The sequence below is a fragment of the Schistocerca gregaria genome, chromosome X (assembly GCF_023897955.1).
Source record: "Schistocerca gregaria isolate iqSchGreg1 chromosome X, iqSchGreg1.2, whole genome shotgun sequence".
Classification (NCBI taxonomy): domain Eukaryota; kingdom Metazoa; phylum Arthropoda; class Insecta; order Orthoptera; family Acrididae; genus Schistocerca; species Schistocerca gregaria.
Genome location: NC_064931.1, coordinates 372,094,212 through 372,118,273, shown reverse-complemented (window position 1 = coordinate 372,118,273; position 24,062 = coordinate 372,094,212). Strand labels below are relative to the sequence as shown.

Sequence of the window (24,062 nt, the reverse complement as noted above, 5' to 3'; positions counted from 1 at the left end):
ACGACCTCACCTCTGTTCTGCATCGTTTTGCCCCCATAAATTACATTAGATTGCAGCTTCATGATGACTGACTTCGTATTTTAACTTACATCCTTCAGAAGACTGACTGCCGAAATGTTACTAACTTACATTTAATTATAATTAATCCTAACAAGACCACACGTTTATTATGCAGCTTCAAATGCACCGCTGCCTTAAAACGGCACCCTCTCATAACACGCGAATTATAATACAATAACAACTAAACACGAAAATTATTTAACCATCTATATGACGTTTCCCCATGGTTTTATTACAATAAATGACGATTCTTTCGAGACATTCAATGTGCTGGTGCTTAAATACAGCATAATTATATTCATGGCGTCTGAGGTACAATATAAAACCTACCGAAAATGGGATTCTACTCAACACAACAAAAATAATATGGCGTCTTGCTTTCTGCTGGCCTCAATCTTTCTGCTTCTGACGTTGGGAGCGTTCTTGATTCCTATTGGTTCTACTTTACGTGACATCACCGAAATATCGCAGAACTTCTGATTCACGTGACGAAATGGCTCATCAACGTGAAACAGCACGAAGGCACGTCACAAAACTACTAGAGCGCCATGTCAACGTAAGCTAACTCGTCCCATATGCCGACGGCTGCGCTGGGGGAAAAATTTAATGCACTGCTTGACTCATTTTTATTTTTAACACCTCTGTGTGTTTCGACAATCATCCCATTACCAGCAGGTGAACTAAAATACTTTTACACCATTGAATTTGTTTGTGACAAACACAAATATTTCTGGCGTGTCAGCCATCACATTCAGCTACAAGAAGCTCTTCTTAATGCAGTTCAGAAGGCAGTAATGGGAAAGTGACGTAATGTAATGTGGAGTGGAGTACCGATGATAGGGTTTATTCGGCACGTTTATCGTGAGAGAGTGCCTTAACTGTGGTCCTCTCCTCTATTGGCTGCTGTGTTCGGAAGTAGGGCGCCGAAATGGTGAACTTCTCTTATTACTATTAAAAAAACTAAACAGTGAATTTAATTTTATGTAGAAGCATCTCTCAATAGCAGGTTATTAATCAGTTATTTCTAAATTGTTAATTCCCGGAAGAATAGTGAACTGCTAAACGAAAAGACAGACTAATCTCTTCGAAGATCTTCGGGTCGCACCTAGATGGCGGGCGAAGTTGTTCGGGTGCCAGATCAGAGCTTGATCGGCAGTCCCTGAGAAGAGGCATGAAGAAGAGGCATGTCTGCCGCGGTCAGTATTTGCTAAGAAATTAATTAGCAGACATGTGATTGACATTAGTTTGATAGTGATTCGCCAACACGCAGTTCATTATTTTGTTTGTGTTATGTGTAGAATGGATATTTTTTTGTGGGTCATAGAGTGGACTATAATTGTGTAGTTTCTCGTATTCTACTAATAAAAATCGACTGTCATGCCGTTTAAACAAATGACTAATTATTTATACACTCCCAGTTCCTAACAAACAGCTTATTACAGCTTCAAGATAATGGATTCATAAAAAATGTGGTGTTTTCTGCGCAGGGGACGAGAACCATAGAAGACTGCATGTTGGCGAGCATTATTCAGAATTTAAACATTTCGCTCAGGTTGGTGGAAGCAACTAGGCACCTCGCGTGTACTGCAATCTTAGCACAAATAAGATCAGCGACACGTCATGTGTGGTAACATGGAGGTAGGAAATTTTCGAGGGAAGGGATTTTTCAAACACACACAAATTTCTCTCGTTATCTCTCTCACCTGACTAACACACGTTGCTATTTGGTAGACAGTGTTATGGCAGGTAGGTTGTGAGTCGTTTTTTGCTGATGGAAAATTTTTAAATGTTATTTACAGCACTGAAATAATTTCTGTAATATTTTAGAGGTATGAAGAAGCTGTGCTTACTGCGTATTTTAGCGAATATATTTCCCGTATACTGACATAGCGAACTCCACGTGTTTCTCGCTGCACCCTTTCCCATGTTACAATATTTTGCAAGGGTTGGCGTTCGCTATGGCAGCTTGCAGTAAATAGATTCACCCAGATATGCAATAAGTACAGCTGCCACATACCTGTCGAAAATTGTATAAATCATTTCTGTGTTGTAAATAATACCAACATTTCTCTACGTCGACAACCTCTCTTTCAGAACGCTGTCTGACGAATAGAATGTGTGTGTCACAATTAAGACTACGCTGATTTATTTGAATCCCTAACCGGCATGATCGGAAATTTTAACACTAAATGCGGATACAAAATTCGTTGTTTACAGTGCTTGTCTTGATAAAGAGACTGCAGTGGCCTGAGCACGTTAGGTGGTTCCCCGCCACAGGAATATACTGAAAATGGCATGCTCCATGATCAACAAATATGAAAATTACTAAACTTCACACTTCCTTGGAGCCCCAGAGACTCTACAACGCCGGTTAAGTGTTAATCCACTGACTACGATCACAGAGGCGCCAAAACACGTAGCGGTGTGAAAAAAGTAAAATTTTAATGACTGAGGCAGTGTACCAGTAATTCTACTCGTTGGTCATCTTTTTATTAACAGTCGAAGTAAATAATGTACTCAACCCGAACGTTGGTTTGAACACTGGAAAGCTTTACTGAGTATGACCTTATTGCAGGAAGTATGAACTTGCCTTCGAGAGCGAAATGGCAAATCTGTGTGTGAGTAGATGCTCTGATAATTAGGAAATGCATAATATCTTAATTTATAAAACAGTTAACGACAATAGTATACCGCACGTAGCCGAATCGCTACGAAAGGAATGCAAATAACTTTTGGCTAAATTACACGTCGTTAACTGCCAGTTGAGAATGCGCACCAATATTCAGGATTTTCTTCATTTCGCTAATCAGTAAAATTCTCAGCATGTTTTTTAATGCTGTCAACCACTGCTTACCTTCCATTTATAAGACATTTATTTTGAAGCCATATCTTCTATAGGGATATCGCAAGAAAAACTCATACCCAAGTGACTTGAGTCCGGCTAAAATTGATTCGATGAGTTGCAACGAGAGTTAAGTCTTGTGGGACTACCTCAGCAGTGAATACTATATCCATAGGGTCACCGATATGGCTTATCTTTCGCCGGCTTACAGTTCATATGAACATCTCTATCTAGAAGGATACTCTGCAAATCACATCTTTAAGTGCCTGGCAGAGGGTTCATCAAACCACCTCCACAATAATTCTCTATTCCAATCTCGTACAGGGCGTGGAAAGAACGAATCCCTATATCTTTCACTGCCAGCTCTCATTTCCTTTATTTTATTATGGTGATCGTTTCTCCCGATGTAGGTCGACGTATTTTCGTATTCGGAGGACAAAGTTGGTGACTAAAATATACTGAGTAGAGTTCGCCGCAACGAAAAACTCCTTTGTTTTCATTACGTCCAACCGAAATCCTATATCATTTCAGTAACACTCTCCGCTATTTCGCTATAATACAAAACGTCCTACCCTTCTTTGAACTTTCTCGATGTACTACGTCAATCCTATCTCGTAAATATCCATACCACGCAACATTTTCTATAAGAGGACGGACAAATGTAGCGTACGCAGTCTCTTTTAGTAGATCTATTACACTTTTTAAGTGTCCTGCCAATAAAACGCAGTCTTTGGTTAGCCTTCCAACAACATTTTCAATGTGTTCCTTCCAATTTGTTAGTAATTTTAATACCTAGGTACTTATTGGAATTTATGGCCTTTAGATTTCACTGATTTATCTTGTAATCTAAGTTTCACGGATTCCTTTTAGCACCCATGTTGATGACCTCACACTTTTCGTTATTTAGGGTCAACTGTTAATTTTTGCAACCTCCAGATATCTTTTCTAAATCTGTTTTGCAATTTGTTTTGATCTTCTGATGACTTCACTTGTCGATGAACGACAGTGTCATCTGCAAACAATCCAAGACGACTGCTCAGATTGTCTAAAAAAAGGTTCAAATGTGTGTGAAATCTTATGGGACTTAACTGCTAAGGTCATTAGTCCATAAGCTTACACAATACTTAACCTAAATTATCCTGAGGACAAACACACACACCCATGCCAGAGGGAGGACTCGAACCTCCGCTGGGACCAGCCGCACAGTCCCAGACTGCAGCGCCTCTGACCGCTCGGCTAAGCCCACGCGGCTCAGATTTTCTCCCAGTTCCTTTATATACACAAACCAAAAAAGTTTTGCATCACCTCGGTTACGAGGGTTCCGGAACCTGCACAGAAAATAGGAACAGAGATCAAATTAAACATCATTTCCGCCCTTTTTATTGCTCATGAAAATCACACATTGAATGTTGTACCACCATACAGCGAGACCTTCAGAAGTGGTGGTCAGGATTGCTGTACACTCCTGTATCTATAATACCCAGTACCACGTTCTCTTACATTGATGCATGCCTTTATTCGTCGTGGTGTACTATCCACAAGTTTATCAAGGCACTGTTGGTCCACATTGTCCTACTCCTCAACGGCGATTCGGCGTAGAACCCTGAGAGTGGTTTGTAGATCACGTTATTCATAAACAGTCTTTTTCAATCTATCCCAGGGATGTTCGCTAGGGTTCATGTCTGGACAACATGCTGGCCACTTCAGTCGAGCGATGTCGTTATCATGAAAGAAGTCATTCACAAGATGTACACGATGGGGGCGCGAATTGTCGTCCATGAAGCCGAATGCCTCGCCAGTATGTTGTGGATATGGTTGCACTATTGGTCGGAGGATGGCACTCACGTATCTTATAGCCGTTTCGGCGCCTTCCATGACCATCAGCGGCGTACCTCGGCCCCGCACAAGGCCAACGCAACACAGCAGGAAACCTCCACCTTGCTACACTCGCTGGACAGTGTCTAAGGCGTTCAGCCTGACCGGGTTACCTACAAACACGTCTCCGACGATTGTCTGGTTGAAGGCATATATGACACTCATCGGTGAAGAGAACGAGATGCCAATCCTGAGCGGTCCATTTTGCATGTTGTTGGGCCCATCTGTACCGCGCTGCATGGTGTCGTGGTTGCAAAAAAAGGAGGACCTCGCCATGGACGTCGGGACTGAAGCTGCGCATCATTCAGCCTATTGCGCACAGTTTGAGTAGTCACAAGACGTCCTGCGGCTGCACGAGAAGCATTATTCAACACGGTGGAGTTGCTGTCAGGGTACCTCCGAGCCATAATCTCTAGGTAGCGGTCATCCACTGCAGTAGTAACCCTTGGGCGGTGTGAGCGAGGCACGTAATCGACAGTTCCTGTCTATGTATCTCCATGTCTGAACAACATCGCTTTGGTTCACTCAGAAGCGCGCGGACACTTCCCTTGTTGTGAGCTCTTCCTGGCACAAAGTAACAATGCGGACGCGATCGAACCGCGGTATTGATCTTTTAGGCATGGTTGAACTACAGACAACACGGGCCGTGTACTTCCTTCCTGGTGAATGACAAAGTGATCGGCTGTCGGACCCCCTCCATCTTAATACGCGCTGCTCATGCATGGTTGTTCACATCTTTGGGCGGGTTTAGTGACCTCTCTGAACAGTCAAAGGGACTGTTTTATACAATATCCGCAGTCAACGTCTATCTTCAGGATTTCTGGGAACCGGGATGATGCAAAACTTTTTTGTTATGTGTAGATAAGGAACAACAAAGGGCCTATAACGCTACCTTGGGGAATGCCAGAAATCACTTCTGTTTTACTCTATGATTTTCCGTCAGTTACTACGAACTGTGACCTCTGATAATAAATCACGAATCCAGAAACATAACGGTATTTCGTAAGCACACAATTTCACTACAAGCCGCTCGTGTGGGGAAGTGTCAAAAGCCTTCTGGAAATCTAGAAATACAGAGTGAATTTGAAATCCCTTTTCAATAGCACTCAGCACTTCGTGTGAGTAAAGAGCTAGTTGTGTTTCACAAGAAACATGTTTTTGAAATCCGTGTTGACTGTGCGCCAATAGACAGTTTTCTGCGGGGTAATTCATAATGTTCGAACACAGTAGATATTCCAAAATCCTACTGCATATCGACGTTAATTATATGAGCCCCGAATTTAGTGGATCAATCTTACTACTTTTTTGAATAATGGTGTGACCTATGCAAGTTTTCAATCTTTAGGTACACATATTTCGTCGCGCGAGCGGTTGTATATTATTGCTAAATATGGAGCTACTGTATCAGCATACTCAGAAAGGAACCTAACTGGTTTACGGTCTGGACCGGAAGACGTACTTTCGTGAAGTGATTTAAGTTGCTTCACTACTCCAAGGGTATCTACGTCTACGTTACTCATGTTGGCAGCTGTTCTTGATTCGAATTCTGTAATATTTACTTCGTCTTCCTTGGTGAAGGAATTTCGGAAGACGACGTTTAGTAGCTGACAGTCTGGCAGCCCTGTCGACGATAGTATTTCCACTGCTATCGCACAGAAAAGGCATTGATTGAGTCTTCCCGCTAGCATACTTCACATACGACGTAGTATCATTGGATTTTCTGCCAGGTTTCGAGACAAAGTTTCATTGTGGAAACTATTATTCAGCATTTTCTACGTAAATGTACGGATAGATATATTATAATACAAAACGACATTAGTTTTTGTGTGTCACAAATTGTTTTACGTTATATTATGGCTCTTAATGTAATATACTTTTACGAATTTTACGAGTTGACTACGGAACATTTGTTGTTATCAATTTATAATTAACACTTTAATTGTAACTCTTTTTAAATGGAATGGTTCCCCTTTCTGTTATTTACTGCCACTTAAATTTATGTTAAACCAAGGTGACTAGTAATTGCATATAGTAAACTGTATTTAATGCCGTTGGTCGCCGCTGGGGGTGTTGCCGTCTATTCACGTGATCTCAGCACGCTATTTAAGCCCATACGAAGGGTTAGTCTCGCGTAGTTTCCTGCCGTTATGTAGAAAGGAGTGACACCACCAGCAGTCGACCAATGGGTAACATATTTAAAATTGACATAATTTTAGCCGTTGTATAATGGAGTCTGACGGATATCTATAATTTCACCGTGTAAACGCCCACAAGATGACCCCGACGTCGAGTTGAAACCGGTTGGCGGTATAATGATGATAAATGCGATTAAGACTGTTTTTGAATAATTAATTAATTAATTTATTGTAAGCATCTCTCATTGAAGTCCGCGCTAAATTTCGAGCTTCTGTAAGAGATCCCAAATCTGTGACATTTTGCATCCGTTTAAATTTGGCGGTTTTTTTTTGTTTTTACGTTGTTCCTGCAACAGTGTTATGACCAGATATTTACATGAAGTAAATGTTGCTCTAGTACGATGCGCTTCCCAAGCGCTTCTGTAAAATCTAGGATTAATTTTTACGAGCAGGTGAAAAGCAGACGAGAGCGGTAGCCGTTGAGGAGCAGCGTTAACGCTGCAGGCTGAAAGCGTAAGACAGAACGCGGCCTGGCGTTGCAGGTCAGGGGGCTGTGGATGGCGGAGGTGTGCAGGGGCTATGGACAACACACGGGCGAGCGTCTTGCAGCAGCGACTGCTGCTGTTGCTGAGTCAGCTGCCACGCCGAGGAAGTGGCCCAATACTCATCAAGCAGTTCGCAGGTGCACTGCGGTAAGTCAGATGTGCCTTCCGGCACCTGCTGCTTCAGCGGCTTGCGCGTGAACACTGCAGTTAAATGCGACAGCAGGTGTTCACGGCCAAGGGTGACAGATGAGTCTGTTGTGAGAAAACTGCGCCGGTCACTGCGACAGGCCCATGGACGCCACGTCAAGTCTTGGTCAAGGCCGCGCTGTGACTGACAATGCAATTACGAGCATTTCAGTGGCGCGGCCTGGCTGTCGTGGCTCAATGCCACAGGCCGTGTTCTGTCTGGCCAGGCTTTCGAGGCAAAACTGTCCACTATGCGTTCGAGACTGATCTCTACTATACTTTACCTGGACTATACCACTATCGTTACGTTAAAGGAAGGAAGATTGGGTTTATCGTACAGTCGACACTGAGGTTATAGAGACGGAGCACAAGGACGGGGAAGGAAATAGACCGTGCCCTTTCAAGCGATTTAGGGAGATAACGGAAAACCTAAATCTGGATGGGCGAACATGGGTTTGAACCGTCGTCCTCCCGAATATGAGTCCAATGTGTTAATCGCTGCATTTGATATTAGGTTGTGCGTTTTCGTTTTCTATGGGTTTATTTACCCATTACCATTTTTTATTTGTAGTTCATTGTTACTGAGCTTACGTATTGTCATTTGGAGATGGTGAGTGGGTTGTGGACGCTAGACAAAAAAAAAGCTGAGTAATATGGGACTTAAATGGTTAAAATGGCTCTGAGCACAATGAGACTTAACATCTGAGGTCGTAAGTCCCCTAGAACTTAGAACTACTTAAACCTAACTAACCTAAGGACATCACACACGTCTATGCCCGAGGCAGGATTCGAACCTGCGGCCGTAGCAGTCGCGCGGTTCCGGACTGAAGCGCTTAGAACCGCTCGGCCACCACGGCCGGCCTACGCTTAAGTCCAGTCTGCAGGCAATAACAGTATCAACCTTATTGAAATGAAAATGCGAGAAAAGCTTGTTAGAACAAGGAAGTATAGCACTTGAAAATAACTGAAATTACCTAAACTGAATCGGAGAAAAAAGAACTTGACATGTAAGCATACAGGGCCAGTATCTCCAATTCTTAATGACGTTGAAACGTGTGCCTGCTACTACAAAGCATTTCGAGGTGTATTTCGCACATTTATAGACAAGAAAACAGGCACTTTGTCTTCTCCATTTTCCTGTCGCTTATTTGACAGCTGTGATGGTCAATTTCTGATATCCATACACATTTCGAACAAAAATTCTATGAAATAGATTTCAAAAACTGTCCTTTCGAAACCTAGGCTACAAGAAAACCATTTCTGATCGTATCTGGCGCTTTGGGGAGCAATGCTGTCAATGTCTCAACTTCAACTAATCTTGACACGTCTAATACGTTACAAGGGTATCATCTGCAGATTCAGTTGGTTTAGTGAGATTGGTGGTCGAAAACGTCAGTTTCCATTTGATTTGCACTACAGTTGTTTCATCACGTAAATAATTTACTAACCGAAATGACAGAAAAACGCTGGCCAGGTACAGGAAGGCCATGTAATATTCTAGCGTGGGACGCGTTCCCGTAACCTTGCCTTTCATGGCCAATGCTGAAACCAAATAAAGTATCCAAGGCATGACTCATGCTCCGCCCTCACTCATTTACAGTTTTTGTCTAGCACAGTTTTAATCTACCAAAGAAGTTTCAAAACAGCACATACCCCGCCGTAGAGTGAAATATTCATTCTCGGAACATTTACCTAGGTTGTGTCAGCCATTTCTCCGCGCTGTCTCTCTCTCTCTCTCTCTCTCTCTCTCTCTCTCTCTCTCTCTCCTTCCGAAAGTGCCAGTCCAGCAAGAAAGCACGAAAACTTCAGTGAACTTTTGAGGTGGAAGTGAAGCTGTGGGGGTGGATCGTGACTCGTGTCTGGATAGCTCAGCTGGTAAACCATAGCCCGCTAAAGGCAATGTTCCGCATTCTAGTTTCTCAGCAGCATGCAGATTTAATATGCCTTGGATATTTGAACTCGAGTTGTTCAAACGGGTATAAGAGAACTTCATGTGAAGATTCCATGCCTGCCTAGAAGCTGGGGAAGTCACACGATCCCTGTTCATGCAGTAGCACCTTTTACAAGTTGTGTAGATAGCAGAATTAAAACAAAATGCGTACCTTTGTTTTCAATTTGTTCGTCTCTGCTTATGAACAAAGCAGGTTGCACAACGTATTTTACACTTTCCGGTAATATGCTATAAACACGGAAAGCGGGCAGTGCTGTTAGTTTTATTATTTCCACACAAAATCATTTGCTACAAGTTTTAAGTCTATTTTTTTAACTCTTTCAGTCTTCAATTACGTAACATTTATTTGAATAATGTGTACTCCCGCCTCCTCTCCAACCTGTGACAAATTCAATGACTACAACTCAACGAAAACGCTTAGTTTTTAACTACCAGAAGTCACAGCCCATGTGTGTTTTTCTGAGTTTTAATGTACATAATAAGAGTCCCGACAGACAAGCTTTCGTTAATATTTCAGTGGTGGAACGGCCTCTTCATGTAAGTATGCGTTATTGCAATAATCATTAAGTTTTTCTCTACACTGAGAAGTGTTTCGGTATAGTGCAGATGCTGAATGCAAATATTACATACTGTTCTATAAATTTAAGAAATATGGGGCCGTTTAGATATATGCTTTCGGCAGAGTATTTCGTCTTAATATGCTATAAAAAGCAAAAAAAAAAATGTGGTTGCTGTGGGTTCAGTCGTCCTGAGTGACGTGGCCCAGTGGTTAAGCACTGGCTGCGCGGATTTCAAATCTCTGTCCAAATTTATCTTTCCGCGACTTCCTGCAATCCTTAAGGCGCACAGGCTATTCCTGGGAGATTCATTTGAAATGCACACTTCTGATTACTATCGCCATACCTTATTTATTTGCGTTGTCTTCTCTCTCTAGTGTATCGTTGCCAGGACAAACTAATCTATCTTCCTTTCCCCATTTTCTTCGTAATGAAGACTCATGGAAACTACCTACATTCAACCTAACGGTCATGTATAAGCTACTCCGTCTTTTTATAGCGCTTATTCAGCAGGAAAAAGAACAATTTTCCGTCGACCTCGGCGTCGTTTGTGATGTACCGGTTCGGATACGAGTAAATGGCACTTTCGAAGCGAATAATCTGAACTATGATGGTCGTACAGGGCACTGAACTTCACTTCTGGAAACAAGTCCAGCGACTTACTCATTACGTCAGCTACCCACTATTTTAGCGTGTCCACATTCTGCTCGTTAGCCTGCTGCAATGCACATCGCCCAGGCCACAATTAGGACTGGCTACACACATCTGGCATCACATTATATCTAAAATTGTGCGCGCGCTAGTGTGTGTGTGTGTGTGTGTGTGTGTGTGTGTGTGTGTGTGTGTGTGTGCGCGCGCGCGCGTCTGTCTCCCCGAAAAACCTATAAATTTCTAGACTTCACGAAACTGCTTCTCATTTCGTTTAAATGATTTTATGTCTTCCAAGGCAAGTTCATACAGATATTTCTTGATTCTTCTGTCTCTCTCTCTCTCTCTCTCTCTCTCTCTCTCTCTCTCTCTCACACACACACACACACACACACACACACACACACACACACACAAAACTTCCTCCTTTTGAAGATGTGTTATGTCTGAGTAGCGACAAATAAAGTTAGAATAAACGAAGCTCCAAATGTTAAGTACTGTTATTGACACTGTGGCTGTAGACATACATACTTTCAATAAAAAAAATTTAAAAATGACCCGAAATCACGCTGCGTTAAAATAATGGTCAGCTACGTGTCATGTTGGGGTGCTCAAAACGAAGCAGAATTAATGGATGCGTCAGTTAAGAGGCCGTATGAAAACAATCAGTAGTCCTTTGATGTCTGAGGACTTAGCATATACTAGTAGTCAACCTGTCGTATAAATACGCCTGCGCCTGCCTCAGAAGCGTAAGACCAAGAAACTTAGGACAGTTTGCAGCGCCTGGTCCCGACGCTTATCCGAGATCTAGTTACGCCGATCCCCGCGGAGGAGAACAAAGCCGGCACGCCTCACCGAAGGTCAGAGCTTCAAATCCCGCCCGCAGGCGGCTGAGTCAGCCGGTTCTCCTTGGGTGACCTCCGCCGCTGCGAGCGTCAGCCGTAACAGCCGAAAACCACCACGTGAAGCTAACATTTCATTTATCGCGTTTCCCACAGTAAAGCCGTTTCAATATGTTCATACACTCTTACATTTGACGCCATAATTAAAGGCCTTTGCTTCGATTCCTGCTTTGCCGTTAGATTTCTACTGGCATGTTAGTGCGGCTTCCACCTTCGAAACTTATGTAGTATAAAAACGAATCACTTTAGACTTTTAGTTCCCAATGGTTCAAGTTATCTAAACTAAGTTTTCGGAAAATATGTACAGGCACGTAATACTGTACCTTGGAAACACACGAATGCGAGACTAATCCCGTGCCTACATGTCTGTGCTTACATACACGCAGTGGAGTCGTGCTACATTGCGTATATGCTGCAGCAACGCCTTCAAACGGAAACTCTTTGGCCGCCCCTATTAAGTCTCTGGTTGGTTTAAAAAAAAAAGGGGGGGGGACAAACTGCGAGGTCATCGGTCCCTTGTTCCCGGTAAAATAATTACACAAGGGAAAGAAGAAAAGAAAGGAGACGTACAGCACAATAACAGGAGAAAGGAAGAACCAGAAGAACGACAAAGACAACCAATACTATCATGGACAAAACAGGAAAAGGAAACCAGAGAGAAGCAAGAAACAGGTAGAAGATGTAAAAACAAGAGAGCTGATGACCGTGGCTGGCGACCACGAGAATAAAAAGAAGTTAGTCACTCTGCGACACATTAAAACATCCACCCTAAAAGCATTAGAGTGAAGAACACAAACGGCCAATCGACATGCACTAAAATTTATAAAGAATGATAAAACCTACCGTCACGTATAAAACGTAAAACAAAATTAGCTGATGAGGCGTTGTCATCTAAAATTAATTTCAACGAGTCAGGTAACTGAAGACTCCGTCGCAGGGCAGCCAAAGACGGACAACTGTGAGCCGGGCGCCGCACCGACATTTGAGGTGGGTCATCACGGTTCAGGAAGTAGCCGTGAGTCACCCAAGGGTGGCCAATGCGGAGCCGGCAGGGAACCAGAGTCCCTGCGACAGGCCCGCATGGAGGACTGCCACACATTCGTAGTCTCCTTAATGGCACGCAGTTTGTTGTGCTTAATGAGTTTATGCCATTTCGTCCCCCAAAGCAGCAAGACCTTGCGGTGGGCCGGCCGCGGTGGTCTCGCGGTTCTAGGCGCGCAGTCCGGAACCGTGCGACTGCTACGGTCGCAGGTTCGAATCCTGCCTCGGGCATGGATGTGTGTGATGTCCTTAGGTTAGTTAGGTTTAAGTAGTTCTAAGTTCTAGGGGACTAATGACCACAGCCGTTGACTCCCATAGTGCTCAGAGCCATTTGAACCACCTTGCGGTGGAGTGCTGAATGCAGGTCAGTTGCTGAGAAGCCGATCTCCATAAGCGGTTTCCGTGTAGCCTGTTTGGTAAGCCCGTCGGCAAGTTCGTTGCTGCTATTCCGACATGACCTCGGGGCCAAACAAACAGCACTGAACGGTTGGACCGTTCCAGGGCATAGATGGACTCCTGGATGGTTGCTACCAAAGGATGACGAGGGTATCACTGGTCGATAGCATGTAGGCCGCTCAAGGATTCAGTAAACAGAAGAAACAAGTCCCCAGTGCATTAACGGATGTGTTCAAGAGCGCGAGATAAGCCACCAGCTCGTCAGTGCAAACACTGCAGCCGTCGGGCAAGGAATGCTGTTCAATATGTCCTCCACGCATATACACGAAGCCGTCATGAGTATCATCCATCGAGCCGTCGGTGTAAACCACTTCGTGGCCTCGGTACATGTCAAGAATCGAAAGGAAGTGGCAGCGGAGAGCTGCGGGGTTAACTCACTCCTTAGGGCCATGTGAAAGGTCCAGGCACAGCCGCGGCCTAGGTGTTCACCACGGAGGTGTACGTAAATGGACCTCAAGTATAATTGGTAAACGCAAAGACTCCAATTCGGAAAGAAGGGATCGGACACAGACTGCAATTGGAAGCCCTGACCTGGGCCGCCGATGCGGTAGACGAACCGCCGTGGGTGGGAAAAGCAGACAGTGATTCGGATGCGCAGGAGAACTACGAACGTGTGCAGTGTAACTGGTCAGCAGTTGTGCATACCTAACCTGCAATGGAGGGACCCCAGCCTCCACAAGGACGTTGGTCACCGGACTCGTTCTGATAGCTCCTGTCGCTAGGCGAACGCCACAGTGGTGTACTGGGTCGACTAAACGCAACGCTGAGGACGCCGCAGAACCATTAACCAGACTCCCATAGTCAAGGCGGGATTGAACAAGGGCTCTGTAGAGCTGCAGCAGCTTAGAGGGATCTGCACCCCTGTTGCTGTTGCTCAGGCAGCATAAGGCATTGATGTGTTGCCTGCACTCCTGCTTAAGCTGACGAAGGTAAGGAAGCCAAGTCAACCAGGCGTCGACAACCAGTCCTAAGACTCGACATGTCTCCACTACAGTGAGTGGATCGTCATTTAAGTCCTGGATGAACGGTACGACGCCGACAGAGGAGCGTGACACACGACTTTGCGGCCGAAAACTGGAAACCGTGGGCTAGAGCCCACGACTGCGCCTTGTGGATGGCTTCCTGTAGGCGACGCTCAGCAACACCAGTACTGGTGGAGCAGTAGGAAACGTAGAAGTCGTCTGCATACAGAGAGGGTGAGACGGACGGCCCTACAGCTGCTGGTAGAACTTAAATGGCCACTAAAAATAGAGATACACTCAATAAAGAACCCTGTAGCACCCCATTCTCCTGGATTTGGGGGGGGGGGGGGGAACTGTTGGAGGCACCAACTTGGACATGCAAAGTACGAAGCGACAGGAAATTTTGGATAAAAATCGGGAGTGGGCCTCCGAGACCCCACTCGTATAATGTGGCAAGGATATGATGTCACCAGGTAGTGTCATACGCATTTCATCAATCAAAAAAGAAGGCCACCAGGTATTGGTGTCTGGAAAAGGCTTCAGATGGCAGCCTCAAGGAACGCAAGATTATCAGTGGCAGAGCGACCCTATCGGAAGCTGCCCTGACATGGATGCAGTAGGCCACGTGACTCCAGGACCCGACCCGACCCAACCCAACTGCTGGCACACCATACGTTCCAGCAGCTTACAAAGAACGTTGGTGAGGATGGTGGGCCGATACCTATCCACATCAAGCGGGTTTCTACCGGTTTTAAGCACTGGAATGATGATGCTCTCCGACCATTGCGATGGAAAGACGTCATCACGGCAGATCCGGTTGAAGATGACGAGAAGATGTCGCTTGTAGTCAGATGAGAGCTGTTTAATAATCTGACTGTGGATCCGATCTGGCCCAGGAGCTGTGTCAGGGGCAATGTGCAAGGGTACTGAGGAGCTCCCACTCTGTAAATGGGGCGTTATAGGGTTCACTGTGGCGTGCGATTAACGAGAGGACTTTCCTTTCCAGTCGCCGTTTCAGAGTGCGAAAGGCTGAGGGGTAATTCTCTGACGCAGCGAAGTGCTCGGCAATCGCGTTTGCGTCGGTACATAACACGCCATTTATGTTAACACTGGGAACACCTGTTGGGGTCTGGTACCCGAAAACACTTTTGATCTTTGCCCAGACTTGGGAAGGTGACGTATGGCAGCCAAGTGTAAAGCTTAACAGTTGCCATACCTCAGCCAGGCAGTGGAAAAAACCGTCGCAATGCCACTGGAGGATGACTTCATCGTGAGACTGGGAAGGCATAGAACATCCAATGAGGCAGTTTACGCCTCAGTCACCTGCTGGCCACCGACTTATTGCGTGAGCAGTCTATATCCATTGTGTCTGAGGGTCAGGCGAGATCTAGGTCTTCAGTGGACGCCAGAATCTCCAACTCATCTGCAGATGCATAGCTTGTAGGTAGTGGTGGTGTGGGTGCCACCGCAATTCCCTTGGTCTTAGAGACATTCTTTTTGGATTTCTTTCGCTGCTCCTTGGGTTTCCCTGAATGGGAGGACTTCACTGATTCAGTCTCCAGGACTGAGGATGAGTGTGAAGCCCTACGACCAGCTGCTTTTGGGCTCTTCAGCCACTGGCGGTGTCATCTTTCCCACTAGCAGAAACATGGGGATTGACTCAAGGGACCCCTTCCTAGCAACAAGAACCAAAGAAGACTTACACTTCCGTGGCTCAGAGGTGGAGACTGATATCCCCGATGGTGGTGGTGGTGGTGGTGGTGGTGGTGGTGGTGGTGGTGGGGGGGGGGTTGCTCCCAAAGTAGGTGGTGTGGGAGCAACATGGAGGGAAGAGTCCCCCACCATCAAGGGGGGCAGTGTAGTCTTCTCGTTCACAGAGGAGACAGGAATGCGAGAAACTGATGGGGCGACAACTATTTTGGTAGTGGCGGTGTAAGAGGTGGTCATAGCCACAGGATGTAGGTGTTCAAATTTCCTCTTAACCTCAGTGTAGGCCAGTCGGTCCAGGGTCTTATATTCCATGATTTTCCTCTTTCTGTAAAACCCTGCAGTCTAGCGAGCGAGATGAATGATGCTATCTGCAGTTGATACAGATGGGAGGCGGGGCACAATGAGTATTGGTATGCGATGGACGTCCACAATCTCGACATGTGACGCTGGAAGTACAGCAGGAAAACATATGGCCGAACTTTCAGCACTTAAAGCACCACATCGGGGGAGGTATATATGGCTTGACGTCACAGCGGTAGACCATCACCTTGACCTTCTCGGGCAATGTGTCACCTTCGAAGGTCAAGATGAAAGCACCAGTGGCAACCTTATTATCCCACAGACCCTGATGGATGCGCCAGACAAAATGAACACTCCGCCGCTCTAAAACGGCGCGCAGCTCGTCGTCAGACTGCAAAAGAAGGTCCCTGTGGAATAAAATGCCCAGGAGCATATTTAATCTCTTATGGGGCATGATGGTAACAGAAAAAATTGGATTGTGTAAGTCTTCACTTTGGAAAGCTACACTTTACTTCTTCGACATTTAAGTGGACAGTCAGTCCATCTTTTCTCTTTTTCTTTTCGCGGGCAAATACATTATCTCTGAGTTTTGAAGCACTACCTATGAACCAGCCCAAAAACTTCACATCCGCTAGTACCTCTTCTACCTTCCAAACTTCACAGAAGCTATCCAGCATGCCTTGTTGAATCAGCAGTTGAAGAAAAGATAGTTTAGATAAATGGTTTATCCACAGCCTATGGAATTAATTACGGACAGAAATCCCTAGGCTGTGGTAAGACATTTCTGCGTTATACCAATTCTTCCAGAAGTGTTTGTTCGGAAAAGTACGTAGGCCAAGTTCTATGAAGTTTGGAAGGTAGGAGATTAGATACTGGCGGAAGCTGTGAGGGCGGGTCGTGAGTCATCCTTGATAGCTATGTCGGTGGAACACTTGCCTGCGAGAGATGTCACAGGTTCCGCACGCAGTTTTAATCTATCAGGCACTCTCAAATCAGCGCACACTGACGATGACAATTTCAGGCACCACTACTATTTCTTCCCCATACCTACTTATTTTGCTAATAGTGTTGGAGGGAAAAAGAACATTGTTGGCAAGCCTAAATCTAATCTCGATAAATGTCCCTCTATGTTTTCAGTCGCTTCCGAGATGTATGTGAGAGGAAGTGCAATTTTTCTTGACTCTTCTTTAGCTTTATTTCTCAGGATTTCGACAGTAGAACTCTTCCGTGAGGAACACTGCTTTTCGTAGCTTCTGACAACACTGTTCTGCTTCTGTGATGACTAGATAGAACGAACCAGAGTATGATTCTCTTTACATATTTCGATCTTCATATCAATCACATTTTCTGGATCCCACAATAACGAGTAATATTTGAGAATCTAAGAACAAGTTTTCTAAGTCACATCCTCCTCAAGTAAATTTCAGTTACTAAAGATTCTTCCAAAGAATTTCAGTTTGGTATTTGCCTAACCAAAAACTAATTTTGTGTGGTCGTTCACTCTAATATCTCTGGATACACACTGATTACGCTTGTGAACGATAGCAGAGTGTGTAATAAAATAAGGAGAGACCCTTCAGCTTATCTAACAGCTATTTTAGTCATTTAGTACTAGGGAGTTCTGCAGCGGATGCCATATAATTTTCTTCCCAAAGAAGTTTCTTCCCAGTGTTTAATCTGTCATAGCAGGTACAATAAGCAGACTACGCGGTAGTACTTGTGAGCGAGTGAAAAAATTAACTCTGCAACAATACACTGCAAATGGATGTCATTCGATTACAAAAATATTTTACAAAATGGTTCAAATGGCTCTGAGCACTATGGGACTTAACATCTGAGGTCATCAGTCCCCTAGAACTTAGAACTACTTAAACCTAACTAACCTAAGGACATCACACACATCCATGCCCGAGGCAGGATTCGAACCTGCGACCGTAGCAGTCGCGCGGTTCCAAGTTGAAGCGTCTAGAACCGCGAGACCACCGCGGCCGGCAATATTTTACATATTACGACTAGAAAGAAATATTAATTCTGCTTGTTTTATAAACGCTAAAGCTTTTCTGTAACGTGGTGAGTCAATTTGGTAGGTGTACAAAAGAAGCAATGGTATGGCGTACTTTATTTACCAATTATAAAAACATTTCGGCTGCCGAAGCTGTGCCCGCAAGCGTTCCACATTTTCCATTTAAATTAATTTATACATGCGATAACTCGGAAAATCTAAACACTGGAATCTGTTATGGAGGAAACAAGGATTGAAACATCCTAAGACTAGTCTGTTAAAACGTTTACTACTGCGGACTGACTATAGGATTGTTGCGACAAACTCACTTCATGTGTTAAAAAAATGTTCATTTCAACAGTTAAATTCTGCTCAGTTTCGCTACGCGAATGCCGTACAGTATCCTATTTTAGTGTAACGCGAAGATATACACGAAAACACTGCAGCGGAAGCCGTTCTTGCAACTGTGAGTTCGCCAAATTAACTAGCTTAAAATGTGTGTGGTGCGCACAGTTGCACAGCAGAGCATTTAGCTGGCTCTCACCAACCTGTGGCTTACTAACGCGTTGCGTTATCGTTATATTAGCGTATACAGATAGGAAAGGGGCTTACAAGATGTAAACACTTGTGCTGCGGAAACAAACCTATTCATTGGATGTATATTTATTGTTGGAAAGCATTTACTAACAAGAGGACGATAATATGTCAGGCTGAATCATACGAAGTAATTTGTCAACAATGCGTATCAAGGCAAGTTACACCCACAGGCGTGCTAGTTTACGCTACAGGGACTCAGTCATCCACAACTATGACATTAACAAGAGGATACCATTGGGATCGCAGCAGCGCGTCTGAGTTTGTCAGTAACACAAGACTTGCGCAAGTGGGTGTTGCCGCGGTTCTTCCGGCAACGATTACATTTATGTTATGAATACAAAGTAACAGCGGTAACTAGTAGCTCTTCCTTACCGAAATACTACATTAATTCCTTTTTTGTATTGACTGCATGGTGAATCAAACAAGTGAGTTGTTGCAATGTAACGCACTTCTCTGAAAGTGGCTATTAATGTGAAATGATGCGTCAAACCTTAACAATTTAAGTTAGTATATTTGTTATTTATATAATTCTCACAGCCCAGCCCCAGTTTCTGTAATCAGGAACTGAAGGGATTGAGTAGGATTATCACGAATGACAGATTTATTCATACAATACGTTTGACATTTTCTGGAAAGTTTTCGACGAGAAAACAACGGCAACGTGGCTAAAGCATAATATGAGCAACTTTACTTCATCTATTATAAACGATGTATTTTTCCGAAGCCTAGAAATGTCATTTAAATAAACAGTACGTTATTGTAAGATTTACGTTTCTTCATTCGTAGTATCACGCGTTTCTGGAAACCATTCCTATTTTTTAGTACTGTGGAAATTAACATTATTGTTGGATGTCATGTCTGCAAGTGTAGTGTTCTGCTTCTCTTGCCCTGTGTCCTCTTCATATGATCTTACGTTACTGTACCGTCTCCACTGGGCAGAAGTCCATAAACACGCTAAACAACATTCACACTGTTTATCACAATATGTTATGATTTAACGTAAAGCAAACAGTGTGGATGGCGTTTTGCACATGTGCGATTTCCTGCATACTGAAGAAGTCACAATAACTGGATCACAAAACCACGACTGCACGGCGAGTGAAGCAGAATAGGGCGCGCACGCACGCACGCGCGCACACACACACACACACACACATCACAACAAATACTACGGTAAATTCCATAGCACTTGAAAATGGGAATTTCTGAAAAAAAGCTTATCTAGTGCAGAAATTAAGTATTTACATATTATTCTTGGGTATTCAGAAGCGTGCAATATGTTTCCTATTAGCAATGTGACATTTCAGTAATTTTTGAAGTATTCTAATTTTAATTACATATTTGACAACCTCGTGAGTGAAATGATCTTCAATGAAGCAGTGAACACCTGATTTTAGAAAAAAATGTTGCATCGTCTACGTAACTGCTTTGTTATTAATCATTAGTGACAGCTCGCTACTCACCTCGATTCTCCATACGGCGATGCCGGCCTGTTTGCCGGCGTCCTCGAATGCTGGTGGCACCATGGCAGCAGCCGCAGCTATGACCTGTCTCGCCGGCTTCGCAGCTAGCAATGACGGCGCCGTCGCGGCGCGCGCCAGCCTTCGCGGCGCTGGTCCTTCTGCGCATGCGCGAGAGCAGAGGCGTGGCCGCGCAGCGACTCCTCGCCGCCACCGCCGCAGGACACTCGGGGTTCACAGACAGAGCGGCTCCTCGAGTTGATAGCAGAAAACTAGCGTCCGCCCGTGCTGCAGTCAATAACTCTAAGCATCGTGGCAGGTAATCGAAAAGAGGTTGGATGTGCTGTTAGGTAATGAACTCCACGCGACAACGCAGACATCAACGCTGGTTGCTGGACTGCCGTGGCCGAAGACATGTTAGACGGGCAACTTGTCAGGCAAGCGAAGCAGTAGTACGAGTAATTCCTTGCTGCCTATAGCCGCTCACTTTCCACTCTAATTACTCTACATGGAATGGATCGTTCGTCTAATATACGACGAGTAGATATGGTCCGCGCAGTATATGGAGGCTGATGCGCAGTGCGCAGTTTTCGACTGAGGCGCTGGGCTCCTTTCGGAAGGAGAGGCCTTGCTTGTTCGCCTGCTTTCGGCTAGTCTGCGACACGCTGCGCTGACAGAATGTAAATGCACGCGCAAACGATTTTACAGAAAATATTCGGTGAAAGCATCTCATTTTTGCGGTACTTATAGCTTCGTGTGTCAGCATTATGTTGACGTGACCATTATTTCGTTAATGGCCATAGTTATTGTGATATCTACATTTAAGACACTACGTGAAATTCGAAAAAGTTTGCAAAGAAAAATAGGGGTCGTTATGATTTTATATTTGGTGCGTACGATATACCGGGTGATCAAAAAGTCAGTATAAATTTGAAAACTTAATAAACCAGGGAATAATGTAAATAGAGAGGTAAAAATTAACAAACATGCTTGGAATGACATGGGGTTTTATTACAACCACCAATTTTGCTATACGCGTGGAAGATCTCTTGCGCACTTTGTTTGGTGATGATCGTGTGCTCAGCCGCCACTTCCGTCATGCTTGACCTCCCAGGTCCCCGGACCTCAGTCCGTGCGATTATTGGCTTTGGGGTTACCTGAAGTCGCGAGTGTATCGTGATCGACAGACATCTCTAGTGATGCTGAAAGACAACATCCGACGCCAATGCCTCACCATAACTCCGGACATGCTTTACAGTGCTGTTCACAACATTATTCCTCGACTACAGCTATTGTTGAGGAATGATGGACATGTTGAGCTTTTCCTGTACAGAACATAATCTTTGCCATGTCTTACTTATGCTAATTATTGCTATTCTGATTAGATGAAGCGCCATCTGTCGGACATTTTTGAACTTTTGTAGTTTTTTGGTTCTAATAAAACCCCGTGTCAATCCAAGCATGTGTGCCAATTTGTACCTCTCTACCTACATTATTCCGTGATTTATTCAGTTTTCAGATTTATACTGACTTTTTGATCACCCGGTATGTTGCTGTCGCGCGCGCCAATGATAAAGCCAGAATGAAATATCCACAACATTCCTCATATTTCATAAACGGTTTGAGATATCGAAAAGAGATTTTGGCAAATGACAGTATGCAAAGAGAAAAACATTTTGCCATATGGTCGTTCCGCTAACTACAGACTTTTTCAACGAAATAATGTAATTTTTAAGGGCCATCGATAGCTGGTGAAACGATAAATGCTGTGGGTGAAAAAAAAAAAAAGTAAGTGAAGACGCTACACGTTTTTGTACAAAGGATGTGCTTTTCCACAAGCTGTCGTTCTTACTTTTCATTAGCTTGTCACTTAACACACTTAATAAACCGCAGTTTCAGTATTCCCTCGCAATTGCGTCTGCACAACATGCTTGTGGGGTGGCATTGTGTAAACTTCACTGTGTTTCGACAAAAGAAGCAAATTTTAACATGGCAACAAGAGAAATGTAGGTATTACTCAAAATACGCCACTCATGACGTTTCTCTGTAAGTTATAAATGGTTAACAACCGAGGCGAAAATAAATCGCTGCGTTTTTAGCGGAATTCTTTTTAGACAATAACCAACGTAGTGGTGCCAGTAGATCTTTTTGAGTGGTCACCATGCGAATGTGGGCGTGGAGGTGCTCCACTTACAAAAAATCTGAGCAAAAGCTTCAGTATGCAACGGCACTTCCCCTCCAGAGGTCGGTATTTCCCCTACAGCAGCTGCCCTCGCAACCTCCATCACTATCGTTCTACCCACGCGTGCCCTGCTGATGGCTCATCTACCGGCGCCCAGCCTGATGCCGTGTTCGCTGACTTAGGGAAGGAGTTCAATACAGTTCGCACTGCTACCTAATGAGCAAAACACGAGTGTACGGAATGTCAGACCACCTTTGTGATTGGATCAGAGTTTCCAGAAAACAGAATTTCATATTAGACCAGCTTTGTGACTGGATTAAACAGTTTCCAGGAAATAGAATTTCATTCTTAATGGTGAGAAATCTGCAGACGTACCCCTGGCGAATGTTACAGGACTGTTACTTTTCACAATATACAGGCTGGTTAGAAACAATCTGGAAAGCTTGTCAGGACGTTGCAGGGTAGGTTGTGCTCACAAATAATTTTTAAGAAAAAAATGACCATTGACGTTTGTCAATCAGGCCGTTGCGCGCGCAGATTCAAGCGGTCGCCAGAAACTTGTGTTTCGTTTGGTTTCCTATAACCAAACAAGAGTGATACAGAAACGAGATGAAATGAAATGAAATGTCGTTTGGCTAAGGCCTCCCGTCGGGTAGACCGTTCGCCTGATGCAGATCTTTCGATTTGACGCCGCTTCGGCGACCTGCGCGTCGATGGAGATGAAATGATGATGATTAGGACAACACAACACCCAGTCCCTGAGCGGAGAAAATCTCCGACCCAGCCGGGAATCGAACCCGGGACCTTAGGATTGACATTCCGTCGCGCTGACCACTCAGCTACCGGGGCCGGACAGAAACGAGATGGGACTGTAGTAAGAATCGAACCCGAGTCAGTCGCCTAGTGCGCAATCGTCTACACTATGGGAACAACTGACATTAACTGTACACGGAGGGACGGCCTGATTGCTTAAATTTAACGCTAATTAACTCGGAAACGGATCGATGTATCGAATTTTTTATGTAAAGATCACTTTTCAGCACAAACAACGCTGCAAAACCCTTACAAGTTCTTCCGACTGTTTATGACCATTCTGTGTATAAACAGGGTGTTTGTTTCAATTTGAGACGTATAAATATATCAAAAAAGGCAACAGCCTTGCCGCAGTGGAAACACCGGTTCCCGTCAGATCACCAAAGTTCAGCGCTGTCGGGCGTGGCCGGCACTTGGATGGGTGACCGTCCGGGCCGCCATGGGCTGTTGCCATTTTTCGGGGTGCACTCAGCCTCGTGATGCCAATTGAGTAGCTACTCGACCGAATAGTAGCGGCTCCGGTCAAAGAAAACCATCATAATGACCGTGAGAGCAGTGTGCTGACCACACGCCCCTCCTATCACAATCCTCGGCTGAGGATGACACGGCGTCGGATGGTCCCGATGGGCCATTTGTCGCCTGAAGATGGAGTGCTAAGTATATAAGAAACGACGCGTAGTACGAAAAAAAATGTTCTGTGTGAAAAGTTAATATTGGTAAAGGCGACATATGTCTGTGCTGCAACTGACCACTTCTCAACCACCCCTCCTGCGTGGACAGAGAGAACTTCCTACTTTCAAAATGTGAACCCCTCATTTTATCGTACATTCGGATTCTT

The 24,062-nt window shown here is 44.5% G+C and overlaps 1 protein-coding gene and 1 pseudogene across 2 annotated transcripts in view; one reads left to right on the top strand and one right to left on the bottom strand.

Moving 5' to 3' along the window:
- The window catches only part of LOC126299130 (gelsolin, cytoplasmic), a 260,550-nt gene extending 239,966 nt beyond the window's left edge, over nucleotides 1–20,584 (bottom strand). The window contains exon 1 of one of the 2 annotated variants that reach the window (XM_049990876.1): nucleotides 20,233–20,584. In XM_049990876.1, the coding sequence (XP_049846833.1) occupies nucleotides 20,233–20,295 (63 nt within the window). In that variant the 5' untranslated portion in view covers nucleotides 20,296–20,584. The remainder of the gene's footprint in view (nucleotides 1–20,232) is intronic. The other variant, XM_049990875.1, reaches the window with a different exon arrangement.
- A 2,975-nt stretch (nucleotides 20,585–23,559) lies between these two features.
- Nucleotides 23,560–23,677, top strand: LOC126299806 (5S ribosomal RNA; annotated as a pseudogene).
- Nucleotides 23,678–24,062: the final 385 nt, after the last annotated feature.